At 36.3% G+C, this 14906-nt stretch overlaps 3 protein-coding genes across 5 annotated transcripts in view; all 3 read left to right on the plus strand.

Annotated features, from left to right (window-relative positions):
• Positions 1-335: 335 nt before the first annotated feature.
• LOC111457896 (protein FAM32A) lies at positions 336-3327 on the plus strand. Of its 2 annotated transcripts, none has more exons than XM_023100334.1 (3): positions 336-535; positions 952-1102; positions 2835-3327. In XM_023100334.1, the coding sequence occupies exons 2-3, from the start codon at positions 955-957 to the stop codon at positions 3107-3109; spliced, it is 423 nt and encodes a 140-aa protein (XP_022956102.1). In that variant the 5' UTR covers positions 336-535; positions 952-954; the 3' UTR covers positions 3110-3327. The 2 variants fall into 2 exon arrangements, with proteins under 2 accessions (XP_022956102.1, XP_022956103.1); XM_023100335.1 differs by having other exon boundaries at positions 339-548.
• An 892-nt stretch (positions 3328-4219) lies between these two features.
• On the plus strand, positions 4220-8095 carry LOC111457959 (probable plastid-lipid-associated protein 10, chloroplastic). Its single transcript, XM_023100421.1, has 9 exons — positions 4220-4400; positions 4689-4844; positions 4936-5049; positions 5141-5275; positions 6257-6352; positions 6661-6741; positions 7464-7550; positions 7659-7714; positions 7798-8095. Exons 2-9 carry the CDS (start codon positions 4698-4700, stop codon positions 7916-7918), a joined length of 837 nt encoding a protein of 278 aa, XP_022956189.1. The 5' UTR covers positions 4220-4400; positions 4689-4697; the 3' UTR covers positions 7919-8095.
• A 1335-nt stretch (positions 8096-9430) lies between these two features.
• The window catches only part of LOC111457502 (pumilio homolog 5), a 9776-nt gene continuing 4300 nt past the window's right edge, over positions 9431-14906 (plus strand). Inside the window, exons 1-5 of one of the 2 annotated variants that reach the window (XM_023099724.1) lie at positions 9431-9636; positions 10716-11388; positions 11819-13260; positions 13366-13507; positions 13631-13738. In XM_023099724.1, coding sequence (XP_022955492.1) covers positions 10741-11388; positions 11819-13260; positions 13366-13507; positions 13631-13738 — 2340 coding nt within the window. In that variant the 5' untranslated portion in view covers positions 9431-9636; positions 10716-10740. Of the gene's footprint in view, positions 9637-9859; positions 9933-10715; positions 11389-11818; positions 13261-13365; positions 13508-13630; positions 13739-14906 lie in introns of those variants that run through there. The other variant, XM_023099725.1, reaches the window with a different exon arrangement.

A 14906-nucleotide genomic window follows, 5' to 3' on the forward strand; every position in this document is an offset into this window, starting at 1 on the left:
AGGGGGTTGAAGTTTTTTGTATTTTTGAGGTATAGCTAAATAATTTTCGTACATATATTGATAGTATTTTTTTTTTTTTTTTTTAAGATTATGGTTATTAAATGTATTTTTTTAGACAACATTTTATTAATTTAGCCTAATATATAAAATTTTTTAACAAAGATATATATGACTAAAAAGAATCTAATTTAGACTAACTCATATTATAATTTAAGTAATTAGTATTTTAAAATATTACATACTAAAAGACGATTTACAACCTAAGAAAAAAAAAACATTAAAAAAAAAAAAAAACAAAATTCATTGAATATGTTGGTTTTGAAATTTTGATTTACACTCTTAATTGTGCTGCGAGTAGTAGGTCGGAGTGGTTTGGAACGAAATTTGTGTACCCACTTTCCGTTCGTAGCAACGAGGGAGAACAAGAGCATCTTTTATCCATGATATGAAAGTAATTGAAGCAAATTGAAATCTGCGTGGTTGCTATTGTTGAATCTCGTCCTCAGAAGTGGAGAGATTTTCTTAGGTCTTCCAGGTTTGATTCTGAAGTTCGTTCGATCCTTGCTTTCAGTTTCTTCCCTTTCTTATGCCTTCAATTTATGTATGTATTTATGGGATGTGATTCGAACCATTTGCATATCCTTGTTGAATTTTCTCTCCTCCGAAGTATATTGTTCTATCTCCTTCTCTTGTTGGCTTTCGAAGAACACGAAGTTCCAAGGACAGTCTAAGGTTAACTGACAATCCAAGATGACTGGAAAAATGATGACCTGATTTTTTTATTTCCATGTTTATGTTTATGTGGTTGTTCGTGGTTAATTGAAATAAACGCTATCTTGGACTGTAGTTGTATTTTCCCCCGTATCAGCTCCAATTAGGGCAAAAACACCTAATCTGTAGCTTGTTGAAATTTTTTTATCCTCTTAAAGATATCTCTTCTCCTTTTAATAGGCAATGTCTTCCTACGATAATGTTGTGGGTGGGAAGTTGAAGCTTAAAGGGAAAGCTCTTGATGTGAAAGTAGGTGGGGTGAAGAAGAAAAAGAAACTTAAAAAGCATCAAGATCAAGCATCTCGAGAACTGGAAAACGAGCATCCGGCAGGTTTGTTGTTCGATTATTACTGGAATTGTTTGTCTTGGATATGAGTGAATGCATGTTTGCGAATTATCCATGTTATTCTCATGGCAGAGTGTGAAATTAGAACCGGTAGATTTCCACATTCAACATGAAAGAAAAATAACGAAACGAGAATTTTGCAGGGAGACCCTTATATATGAAAAACGATTATGCCCTAGCTCTGTATAAAGAGTTGGGAAGAAAACTCATACAATCTTAGACTTCGAGTCTAACAAAACGCCCACTAAGTTATGAAAAACTAATCCGGCTGGCTCTTCAAAGTAGAGAGTTGTATATTTCCCCCATCATACAGACAAACTATACTTTCGATACGGATACAAAACTTTTGAATTTAGATTTATAGTGTTGTAAGCCAGAGAGTTGTTAAGCATCAGTGCATAAACAAGCAAGAGAATTAACTATTTTAGTTCAGTCCCTATTGTGGGTCCACCATGGTTTAGATCCCTGTTTTGTTGGTTGAATTGATATTGGTTAACTGCCTGCCATAACCTTAACTTCTTTGGGAGATCTTCATTTTAAACGGTTGGTTGATCTTTTTTGGGTTAAAGAACCATTGATTGCTGAAATGAGGAAGGAAGGGAACACGTTAACGTTTCTTTAAGTAGTGAGTTGGTTGAGATAGTTATCTTTATGAATATCTACGTAGGGTAGACATTTTCATGCTCATATACCTTTTCATGGTGGTACGATTCAATAGATTCCTAGCTTCATGTTGTGCAACCATGTTGGTTGATGATAAGAACGTGTCTAAATTTTTTTGTTGTGGGGTTTTTTTTTTGACCTGTTCGTTTTGAAGCACACTGGATTAGTTTTCTACATACAGTAATGAAATATAACTTCTGTTGAGGGTAGTGAAGGACAAGAAAGGCAAACTAATAAGATAGATGCCTGAGTAAGGCACGAATCAAGATCAGGTTCACTTCCTAGAAAGTTACCAAAAAAAAAAAAAAATCTTCCTGCTGCTCTAACCAAATGTCCTGGAGAGTGGCCAAAGCCCCAACAAGCGGACATGTCCTTCTTGACCCATAAAATAGTGAAAAAGCGGTGTGCCACATCGAAAACGTCCTCACACCTATGGTGGACCAACACTTGCATGGCCAAAATACACTACCTAACTGGTTCTCATGGCTGTCTTGTCTATGCTCTGGCTCCCTTTTAAGCATGATAGACAACCGAGAGCTCCAGTTTCGGTTCTCAGTTCATTTAAAATAATAGCAGCCATATAGCTTTACTTTGGACAGCATCTTTGATATGTACCCATGAGCTATAAAATTCCGTTGTCATCACAGTCAATATTGAACTTGGATTGCTGTCAGCTTTTGAAATGCCCGACAATGGCCAGGAAAGCTTAACCAAACTTGGTCAGTGGATGTTAATGTTACATCTTAGATTTGTTTCATATTTATTAGTCCTTTGGAACTTTTCCTTTCCCAAGAATCATGCCAAGACTAGAGATTTAGAATTTGCTTTTGATTGAAGAACTATCTTACTATGAATATATAGATAATATAAGTGATGGCCATACCATTCCAACTTTGAATAGCCTTGCTTAAGAAGAAAGACATCTGAAGCCTCAAGTGGATCCTCAACCCTCATCGTCATTGATGAGTTTTTTTTTTTTTTTTTTTTTCTTTTCCAAAGTTTTTGTTCTCACCATGATGTTTGTGAATCTGCTCTCTTTGGGTGGCAAATGTAGGCGGGAGTGCTGCAAGTGGTGAAATACCCGATGATGCGAACGAGGAGGAAGAAATAGATGAGGCGAACAAGTCAACGGAGGATGGAAAGGTTCCTCATTACGATGACCATCTAACACCAGCGGAAAAACGTTACATCGAACAGAAGGAGAGAATTGATGTTCATAGACTGGCGAAGAAAGCAAATAAATCACATCGTGACCGGATCCAGGACTTCAATCAATATCTGGCGAACATGAGTGAGCATTATGACATTCCCAAAGTTGGTCCCGGCTGATCCATCCCTTCTTTATTTTGGATTTCGTGGTCACTCTGGATTGCTTGCTTGCTGATATGCCAGGCTATATTGTGTTATTGTTAACGGAAGGAACAAACCCAAACCCAAACCCAAACCCAAACCCTTTTTATTTGTGGATGCTGTCTACTTTGTTGTTCTTATGAATATGGATATTGAGACTTCAGTTTGAAATCTGCATCTTTACTGCTTTCCTCTCAGGTTTTGTGGTCTTCCCATTTACATAATGCATGAAATTGATGGCCTTGGACTGTTCATTTTATTCGAATGAAAGGGTAAGGCAAAATATGCTAATATGTTGTGCCTCTGACTGTATCAATTATCATAGAATTAACCAACCGTCAAAAGTCTTGCTTTTTAGTTCCATTTGCCTAATTCACCTCTTTTGAATGAAAACATGTAAAACCCTCCCACCATTTGTTAGTTTTGATTCGAGTCTTTAAATTTCCAATTTTAGTATTTCATTAGACAAGATTCAAAGTTATGTCTAGCCGTTCAAATAACTGAATATGCCAGATATGTCTAGCCGTTCAAATAACTGAATATGCCAGAGTCTATTAGATACAAGAGATACAAGATTGAAAGTTTAAGTTTAGAGCCTATTAGATACAAAATTGAAAGTTTAGAGCCTATTAGACACAAAATGGAACGATTTAGAGCCTATTAGATACAAAATTGAAAGTTTAGGCATATACAAACTTAAAACTTCATGAACTAAACTTAGACTCAGTTTACGCTGAGGAGCAAAAGGAGGAATCTGCCCGAGGGGGGGCTCGCTCTGATTAGCTAGTTGGTGAGGAAATAGCTTACCAAGGCGATGATCAGTAGCTGGTCCGAGAGGATGATCAGCCACACTAGGATTGAGACACGGCCCAGACTCCTACGGGAGGCAACAGTGGGGAATTTTCCGCAATGGGTGAAAGCCTTTTACTAGTTAGTCCCGATAAAGCCTCCAGAATTACGCTTCGTTCGTAATTTTATATAAATATTGAATTTGATGGGTGAGAAGTTAAATGTGTAAATGGAGAATTTTGAATGCGTCATAAATTGCATATTTATAAAGCAATTGTTTAAAATTCAATCACTGTTTTTTGGACCAAGAAATCATAAATCATAATCCACCACCAAGTATAGATTGGGCTAATCCAACCCGGACTCCAATCGGAAGTCTGTAGAAGGTTATGCACCAATGCGGTGACGGGATTCAGAATTAGCCCCTGGATATCATCGTCTTCCAAACCCGACCAACGAATCCGGTTGAGCAGTAATCTCGGTAACTTCGTTTCTTCTTCTTTTCTAGAATTTGATTCATCAACATCTGATTTTGGATCAGATTCTCGAGTAGAGGAGTTAATGCGTCTTATTTTGGATTTTTTCACTTCGATTTTCAATTCTTGCACTATCGAATAATCCCCCAAATCATGATTGTTCATAAATTGTTCGTAAGTTGTTCATAAATTGTTCTTAAACTGCTTCATAAGTACAACGCCGCACTTCTCTCTGCTTTAATTCCTTTATGATCATTGCCATTTGAAATTTGGAGGACTTATGATTTGCCCAGTCGTCAGAGATGGACTTGTCGTTCGTCTCCCCAGTGTATCCTTCGATCCAAAAGAGAGCTTTCAGTGGACGTAACCGATTTTGCACGGTGCGTAGGGAAGAGCCTTGTAGAAGAATGTTTCAATGTTTGGCAACCGTTGTTAGCCAAACATCTCAGGTTTCGTTCGTCTTCTTCTCCTTATTTTCCCATTTCCTTTTAATTTTCTGCTCTTCTCTCCATTTTGTTCATGCTCTTGGCATCTTACCAGACATATAATTACGGGTTGGAAACCAAAAAGAACGATCTTCTGGTTGCCGTTCAAGAAACACAACGGGGCCTCGTCGCATCATCTGATCAACGTTGTGCCATTGAGGACGCTCTGGTCTGCTTTCTTTTCTGTTTCTCTTTCTATTCTATACATAAATCATAATCCTTCAGCCTGATTCCATGTTGGTTCCAAGTAATGGTTGTAGGTCAATGTAGAAACGTATAACATGGGTCTTCCTATTGACCTGATGAAGTTGGATGGCACATGGCGGCTGCAGTATACTTCTGCTCCTGATGTTCTTATTCTCCTAGAAGCTGCAGCCAGGCTTCCTTTCTTTCAGGTTCTTACATCTCCTACTTCACACTGGCTGAAAAAATACTTGTATTTTCTTTTTAAAGTAGGCCATATTTTTGTTTTTGGATGAAGAATCAAATTTTCATTGAGAAAGAATGAAAGAATATAATGCAAGGGCATCTAAAATAACAAGTCCACAAAAAAGGTGGACATTCTCAATGAAGATATTTTAGTCAAGCACAATCAGATCTAACCTATATTACAAAAAGATTTCGTCACCGATGCCGAAAGAGAAACATAAAACTTAGTGAGGGTCCAAACATCACAAGGATCTCTCTCCAAACCTCTAAAGGTTTTATTGTTTTTTTCTCCCAATGACTCCTTTAAATAGCTCAAACATAGCTCGCCAAAGAAACCTCCCTTTGTTACAAAAGCGAGGGTGACGGAGGAATTCCTCGATCATCTCCCTATAATGTTAGTGTCTAGCAAATTAGACTCCAAATGCAACAAAGAAGTAATTCCAAATAGTCTGTGAAAACTTGGCTTCATAGGATATGATCCTGGTTTCTCTATGCATAGTGCAGGTTTAGAAGTGATTTTGAAATTGTCAAAACCACTTTTGCTATGTTCAAACTCACTTCGAAACATGCACTATATCATTCAATATCAATTTTAATTACATGAAACATGACCTAACAAAAGTGATTTTAACCATTTTAAACTCCCAAACAGCCCTAAATCCTCTTTCCCTGCTCTAATCATTTAAGTCCTCTCTGAGGAGAGGTTTACCGACTTCCACCTTGGTGAGCCACTATATCTTGTTGATCTAGGGATTTGTGTTTAGTGCAATCTTGTTTACTTTCTTTTGCCTAAAATTTTGTGCTTCCAAGGTATCAATGTTGGTATCTTTTTGTTATGGTTTTCGTTTTCCTATTGTTAGAGGAAAAATAACTTTTCTCATACTTATATTCTTATTGCATTTCTACTTTGTCATTTGGCTACACGTGACTCATGGCTGCACCGGCAGATTGGGCAAATCTTCCAGAAATTTGAATGTCGTGACAGTTCGAATGAAGGAATTGTCCGAAATGTGGTTCGCTGGAGTATCCCATCACTCTTAGAGGTATACCATAAACAAAGTATGGCAATCATGAATTGCAGTTATAAGCTAGACTGATGGTCTTTGGTGTCCGCTCATTTCCATTTGCTCTCATTTCAAGCCACTGTTATCAAACAAATCTAATAATATGCTGTCTTACCCTCCTAATTGAAATTAGAGAGGCTTGAACTTCCTCCTATTCTCTTTGAGCTTTTTGGTTCCTGTCTCTAATCTAACTCCTCACCCCAATGAGGAAAATGGTGAGAATCTAGTTGGTATTTGGTGGATACCTTGGTATTTTATAGAGCAATGCTTTATTTTTGGCCTTTCAGGAACAGGAAGGAGCAACTCTGCTTGTTTCTGCCAAATTTTCGGTTGTTTCTTTGCGTAATATCTACCTCGAATTTGAGGAGGTCAGTTTCTGCATCTGGTGTTGCTTTGCTTTCCTTTTGGTTTGCATCACCTTGTGAATATTAGATATGTGAGAATTGCTGGCCTGCAAAGAACCATGTATTTCTTCGAACATTTATTTGTGCTCGCTTTCTGTCCTCAACTAGTTAGATCTTTGATGGTTTTCTGGAGTTCCAAGTAGTTTCATTTGCCCTTGTTTCCAGTTCTCTGCATTTTAGATTCAATTGATGTGCTAAATTGCCCCTAATCCTGACCAAGAATTGTTATTTTTTACAGCAGTATTAAGATTACTTGAAATGACATGAATAGCAAGAAAAATAAACTTTTCAACTAGTTATGCTGGAACTTTTTGTAATATAATATCTGTATGAAGAACGTGTGAGAAACATTGAAGGGAAGGTAATTAGAGACATTTTTTTGGGTCTTCAAACTCTAATATCCTGGGCAAGGAAATTCCGACCGCCTCGTAGAGTGATTTATCTGCATCTTTAAATTCTTTGGGATACACTTCGAAAAGTATTGTAGTTGTGAGATATCTGAGAAATTTAATATCGTCTTGGAGAGATTGATTTATCTGTATCTGTAAATGCTTTGGAAACAGTTCTTAAGTATTTAGTATTTTGTAGTAGTGAGATATATGTGGATTGGAAACAGTTCTCAAGTATTTAGTATTTTGTAGTAGTGAGATATATGTGGATGTTATGTTGCAAGCTGTTTGTGGCAGATCAGTGTCCAAAATATAAAGATTAGCGAGGAGCTGCAGGCTTTAATTGCTCCAGCAATACTACCACGGTCATTCATAAGTCTTCAGGTAAACAACATTCAACTAAAACATTGTTGGTTGAAGCTTGATGTATACATACATACATGTTTGGCTGAAACACGAAATGACGATTCAAATGGTTAAATAAACGCTCAGATCCTGCAATTTCTTCGGGGGTTTCAAGCTCGGGTTCCTGTGAGGAATTCAGAGAGGTAAATCTATGTGTGTGACGGAATGGTAAGAATTGTTGTTATTAGATAATGATCCTAAGAATGGTTGGGTTGGGGGGTTGCAGGAGACGATCAGTTGGAGGACTGTATTACCTCTCATATTTGGACGGGAATATGCTGTTGGGTCGTGCGGTGGGTGGCGGCGGAGTTTTTGTGTTTACCAGAGCTCAACCTCTCCAGTGCTAAACCAGCCAGCAAAGAAACAGACTCTTACAAAATTTGATTAGTTCGCCCATTATCGTTATGGATATGGATTAAGGTTCATTGTTCTTTGATCTTGTACTCTACTAACTATTACCTAAGTATATAATTTTGTATGTAATTTTTGGTTCTCGTTCGTTTAAGAATGATGCTTTGATACTATGTTAAGAATGTGAAACAAAATAAAATTGAAAGTCCAAAAACATAGGTAGGATCGAATCAAAAGTCCCTCCACTATGTTAAGAATGAGAAAAAACATAGGTAGGATCGAATCAAAAGTCCCTCTACTATGTTAAGAATGAGAAACAAAAACTATGTTAAGAATGAAACAAAAATAAAATTGAAAGTTCAAGTAGGATCGAATCAAAAGTCCATCGAAACAAATGTCTAATTTTATTAATGCTTACGACATTAAAATAAAAATAAATGTCCCAGATGCTTACGACATTAAAATAAAAATAAATGTCCCAATCGATATCTAATTTTAATTCTTAAAAAATAAACTATAAATTAAATCCAAACTATAAAAAAACAAACTATAAATTAAATCCAAACTATAAATTAAATACTAAAAAGATAAAAAATAAGATAAAAAATATAAATCCTAAAAAGATAAAAAATAAGATAAAATATTTTGCTAAATTAAAAGAATAAATAAAATATATTAGTCGGGTATATAGAATCTTAACAACATATCAAATTATATCAAATATAAATCCTAAGTATAACAAATATATAATCCTAACAATTAGGACTAATAGAATCTTAACAACATATCAAATTATATCAAATATATATATAATCCTAACTATATCAAATATATAATCCGAACGGATTAGGACTCATTTTAGTCTGTATATAAAATGTTAACAACATATCAAATTATATCAAATATATAATCCTAACTAATTTTATATTTTTCACCGATGATTTTTTCCTTAAAAAAAAAATATTAATATTTTTTATAAATTTTGAAAATATATTCCTATAAAAATTATTACTACGGGTTCGATAAAAATTGTAGATTAAATTAAAATTGTAATTAAAATGCACCAATAAAAAATTAAAGAATTGAAAATTACATAATAATTAAAATGGACCAATAAAATTGGTAGGGTTATTTAATAAATTTAATAAAAAAATGAAATTGAAATGGAGGAGTATTAAAATAAGTTAATTTAGAGTGGAGGATGTGGAATATGGAATATTATTATTGTATTTTGGTATTGGTTGACCAATTATAGAGCTCCCAACGCGAGCTCGTTATGGATGACACGTGTTGCCACGTGTCGTGGGACATCCACCCAATTTACGTAGGATGCCACTTTTGTCTCTCCCTTCTACTTCTTCTTGCTGCTTTCTCAAGTTTCGTTTAATCATTCCATAACTTTTAACCATGATTAAGTCCCTCGGGTTAATTTCCTTTTTTAATTCTTAATTAAATTCACCCAACCTAATTATACAAAAATTAATTAATTAACTAATTAAATTTATTTTATTTTATTTACCATCTCTCTCCCCTAACCCTTGCGCTGCGCCTCCCTGCCTGCTCTGTGTTATGGGTTTCGGAAGCAAATATTCATTTTGTGCTGCGAAACTCCTCAAATCTTCCCTTCTCTCCCACTCTTCTCCTTCTTATCTGCTTCTGCTCAACTTCCGATTCACTTCCAACTCCTCGCCTTGCTTCCTCTAATCCTCCGCTGGTAACGCTCCTCTGCTATTCCGCTTTTGCTCTCAATAACTCCAATTTTATTTATCTCTCGATTCATTGATTATTCATCGGCTTTTTCATTGCTCGACGTCTTGGAAGTTTCTTCTGTAATCGTTGTTTGTTTCATTTTGACCTCCTTTTTTTTGTTTTTGTCTGATTCTGTTTGGTTCAATTTCTGAGGAATTTCTTGAATTCGAGAGGTTTGGTGATTATTTAGGTGTTTGATTATTTACTCTCTTTATTTAGCTGCACTTAGCTTCCGCGTTGACTCTTACCAGTTCAATTAAGGTAAACTGTGTGCTATCCACAATTTTGCCACGATCGTCCGGCCTCTGCTCATTTATTGTTTCTTATTTCCTCTTTTGAAGGATAGGAAAAGAGTTATGTTTGATGATGTTGTTTATGGCAAAAAAATGAAAATAGAAAATTTTCAATTTTTTAACTTAAAAAAGCCAAAATTTTACATGGATTTAAAAAAAAAAAATTTGTTTGTATTTATTATTTATTATGTAATTATGTTTGTTGTCCCTAGAAGGGGAACAAGAAATGAGAAACTGTATATTTGGTTTCATGAAAATTTATGAACAGTTTATGAAGACATGAAACTAGGTACAAATACTAAGAGACTGGAAACAAGAATCACAAAGCCCTTCATTTATTTGTTCCAAGTACTCGTTAATGTTGTGATTTGTCTTAGTCCAAACTTTGAAGGCAACTGTAAAAATTTGAAGATAATCATGTGTATATATATATTTTGCAGAATTGGTTATTGAGCTTTATTGCATAATATATGCGTGGATGTGAGTGTGGTTGCGCTTAGGTCAATGAGATAATGTACTCTCTTTTTACCTGTAACTTATCTTTATTCACAGAAAGTTTTGTCCCTCGTCAGGGGAAATTTTTTTGCCAGGCATTTGCTTAGAAAATTTAGAAGCTTAAGATTTCAAGTGCCAGTGATTTGTTAATTCCTAGCATGAACTAATAAGCGGATGATATAAACTGTTTTATTTATCGTATATGAACACTGCTGATGAAGAAGTTATGCTAAAGAGGCCTTTCTTTTGGTTGAAGGATTTCATATCATTTTAATAGTAGGATGGCAACTGAGAGCTCTACCAGAATAGTGGACAGGATGGGTGATAGAAACTGGCCATCTACTAAAGATATAGCGGCCTTTGGATCTCCATTTAAAAACATTGCGTCAGAGGAGTTGGGATCAATCTTAGAGAGGCATAATTTTCATAGAAATTTATCGGATTCAATTCCCAATCGAAGTGGTAGTGCACCACCAAGTATGGAGGGTTCTTTTGCAGCCATCGGCAACTTGTTAACTCAGCAGGACACTAGTCTAGATACAAGCTTGTCTACTTTATGTGATGCTTTAGAAAATTCTGTGTCAGAAGAACAGCTACGCTCACATCCAGCTTATTTTGAATACTACTGGTCCAATGTTAACTTGAATCCAAGGCTTCCTCCTCCTCTTATATCACGAGAGAATCGTAGATTAGTGCGGCACATTGGTGGATTAGGCAAAAATCGTAGGTTGAGCTCTGCAGATGACACTACCAATGAATTTTTGCATGTTTCCCAAGGTTCCCTTTCTACTCATCAGGAGGAGACTTCAGAAGATAGACAGCCCGAGCAAGTTTCAGAAAACTTTATAGAGAAGCATGGTGCTGCTTTGCCTGCACAGAACAAATCTTTTGTCACGAGTCACCGCAAGAGCTTGGTCGATTTGATACAGGTACTGTGCACCATTTTTAGCTGAGACCTGGTGTAGTAGGATTAGATGCTAATCTTGGATATCCATGGTTGACCATTAATCCTACTACAGCAAGACCATTGTGATGCTAGAAAAAAAAAAAAAAAAACTGAACTCTAAAACTTGTATTTAAGACTGCAATAGATCTCCTTTCTTCCTTTTGTTTAATTGGCTTCAAACTAAATCTTCTTAAATTATCCTTATTCTGTTTTACCGTCTGGCACTTAAAGTTTTCTTCTTAATATACTAATGTCATTTATATCACCTGCCTGTTATATAAAAAAGAACTCGCTTATGTGTAATTCTGAACTTTCAACCTGTTCAGGTAGTTCCACTTGGATATTTATTATATTAGATTCCGCACCAACCTCGTATTCCTTTAACTTGTCATTTTTACTTCGGGTATGTGCAGGAAGACTTTCCTCGGACCCCATCTCCTGTGTATAATCAATCACTTTTAGGAAGCACTTCAACAACAGAACAAGCAGTTGAGAGTGAATTGGACATACTTGCCTCTGATGTTTCATCTATTAGCATTTCGAAAGTACCGGAGTCAAATTCATGCTCTCCTGATGTTTGCCTGGAGCCATGCAATGTGATTACGGATCCAGTGGGGTTAATAGCCGATGATTCTCCTCTGAAGAAATCTCTAAATGCAGAGAAATCCAACAGAATGCGTAGCCCACAACAAGAGGGATCAAGAGGAAAAAATGCTAGTCTGGAGAATGTTTCAGAAAAATCTGGCACAATTGGGCATGATATTCCCAAATTAGAGTCTAGAGCGAAAGCATCCAATGTTGAGAGTAATAGGAATAGACTGGATCATCAATCTTACGGGAGAAATCATCCACATATTTATCTGTCCAAACAACAAGGGTTTCCATGTCCAGCTCCAGATATTCAGTCCCAGATGGTTTCTCAAGGAATTAGCCATCTAGAAGTTGGGCTTGAAAACCATTTACATGGACAGCATAATTTTTCAACTGCTGATATGCGAACAGTATTTCATTCATCAGCACTCGCTCCTCCCTTGTATGCTACAGCCGCAGCATATGTGTCTCCAGGAAATCCATTTTATCATAATTATCAACCATCGGGTTTATTTAGTCCTCAGTTCAACGCGGGAGGATATGCTCTGGCTTCCACACTTTTTCCTCCATTCATGGCTGGGTATCCTACACATGGTGCGGTTCCATTGCCGGAGTCTTCTGTTTCGAACTTCAGTGGTCGAACTACTGGTATTTCAACGGGGGAAAGTATTCCACCTGTGGGTGACTTACAACACACGAGCAAGCTTTATGCCCAACCTGGATTTGTTTACCCACCTTTTTTGGATCCTATTCATGTACAATATGGTCAACGTCCAATAGAAGATACTTATAGTGGTTCAGCTCATCATGGTCAATTGGATTCTAGAAGTTTTAGTCATATGCCGATTGGTTCTTTTGTTTCGCAACAAGATTCAAACGTTGCTGCTTATTTGGCTGATAATAAAATTCATTCACCAACAAATGGAAGTTTTAGCATCTTGAGTCCCAGAAAAGGGATTACTGGTGGTAATTATGGAAATCCTTCTAACATGAGTGGAATCATGCAATTTTCAGCCCCATCTCTTGCAAGCCCTGCTTCACCCTCATCTCCGGTGGGTGGGGTGAATCATCTAGGTCGGCGGAATGAAATGTGGTTTCCTTCAGGTTTAGTTCGTAATGCAGGGGAATATTCTGGATGGCAGGGGCAGAGGGGCTCCAACAGCTTTGATGACTCCAAAAGGCACTCTTTTCTCGATGAACTGAAGTCGAGCAATGCACGGAAGTTTGAACTCTCTGATATTTCTGGGCGTATTGTTGAATTCAGGCAATGTTCTTGAGCATCTTTCTCCATAAGTTTGCAATATGCAATAAGAATAATAATTTACTCTCTTTCATATGGATCATGATTTCCACAACTATTTTACTTCAGTGTTGATCAACATGGGAGTCGCTTTATTCAACAGAAGCTCGAGCACTGCAGTCCTGAAGATAAGGCATCTGTCTTCAAAGAAGTTCTTCCACATGCCTCTAAATTAATTACTGATGTTTTTGGAAATTATGTTATCCAAAAGGTATATTCTAATTCTATAATTTGCACTTGTGTGTGTGTCTGTGTGTTTGAATCCCCCATTCTATCCCAGACTTTGCATTCAATGATACATGTGCAACGACTAATTTTCACATACCTTATACAGTTCTTTGAACATGGAACTCATGAGCAGAGGAAGGAGCTTGCCGATCAACTTGCTGGACAGATATTGCCTCTAAGCTTGCAGATGTATGGTTGTCGTGTGATCCAGAAGGTAGGTGGTCACAAACCACATGGAAAATTGTGATAAGTTTTTTTTTGTTCTTCATCATATTTGCATTTTCCATTTGAGAAGACTCATTGGGTTATCAATGCGTCAACTCACAAATGGAATTGGACGTTGGAGGGATTTTTAGTTTTAAGCGTTGCCTGAGATTTTGGGTAGGTGGTGTTGCACGAGGGCTTGTATTGAGACTTTAGGTTCTAACTTCTAAAATTTCTTCATGGCTGATAATTTTACCGTGAGAGAACAACAAATGGATGGAATTAGGTGGTGTTCTGGCATTATATATTTAGCTTCCATTGGTAATTGACATAACGTTGTTAAGGACTGTTTATTGAGGGGCCCAACTAAATTAGAGCCAGTGGGTATTCACATGCCTGGAAATTGAGATTAAAGAATCAATTTTTCTTCAATGGTCACCAATATGGGAATATATGGCAAATTGGAGGTTGTGTTGGAACTTGGAAGACATCATTTAATTTTTATGATCATTTGTAAACTCTTTTCTCTAGAGTTTGAGGATTTGGGCTATATCATTGGAGTTGCCAATTTGCTCATTTGATTAGGAATTTCTTGTTCGACACTTTTTGGGGTTTTTCTTGCCTGTAATAGAAATTGTTTTCTTATGATGGAGGAGATTTTATTTCATCCCCCAGTAGAGAGAAGGGTAGTGTTATCCAGAGGCATGATTTATTTACTTATTATTATTTGTTGTTTTATGGAGCATCTGAATTGGGAGGAATAATAGAATCTTTAGGAGTGTGGAGAGGTTTTGAGTGGAGGTTTGATTTCTTTTTAGGTTTAATACCTTGCAATGGGTATTTGATGTTGTGGAGACTAACAAAGAACATAAGAACATTTTGAGAATCAGCTCCTAAGAGCTCGAATTTGTTGTGGGCATCTATTTTTATTGACTTCTGTAACTAGTCATTGGGCCTTATTCTTTTGAGTTTGAATTTGAGCCCTTGGTTCTTCCCTGTTTGGCTTCTGTTTAGGGCTACCATTTTTGAAGGTTTGCCTTTTGCTGGTCTGTGGTTGCTTGCCCCTTGTGCCATTTTGTATTTTTTATTTTCTAAATTGGCTTATTGAGATTTTTTTTTTTTTTTTTTTTTTTTTTTTTTTTTTTTTTTTTTTTTTTTTTTTTTTTTTTTTTTTTTTC

The sequence above is a fragment of the Cucurbita moschata genome, unplaced genomic scaffold, assembly GCF_002738365.1.
Source record: "Cucurbita moschata cultivar Rifu unplaced genomic scaffold, Cmos_1.0 Cmo_Scf00020, whole genome shotgun sequence".
Taxonomy (NCBI): domain Eukaryota; kingdom Viridiplantae; phylum Streptophyta; class Magnoliopsida; order Cucurbitales; family Cucurbitaceae; genus Cucurbita; species Cucurbita moschata.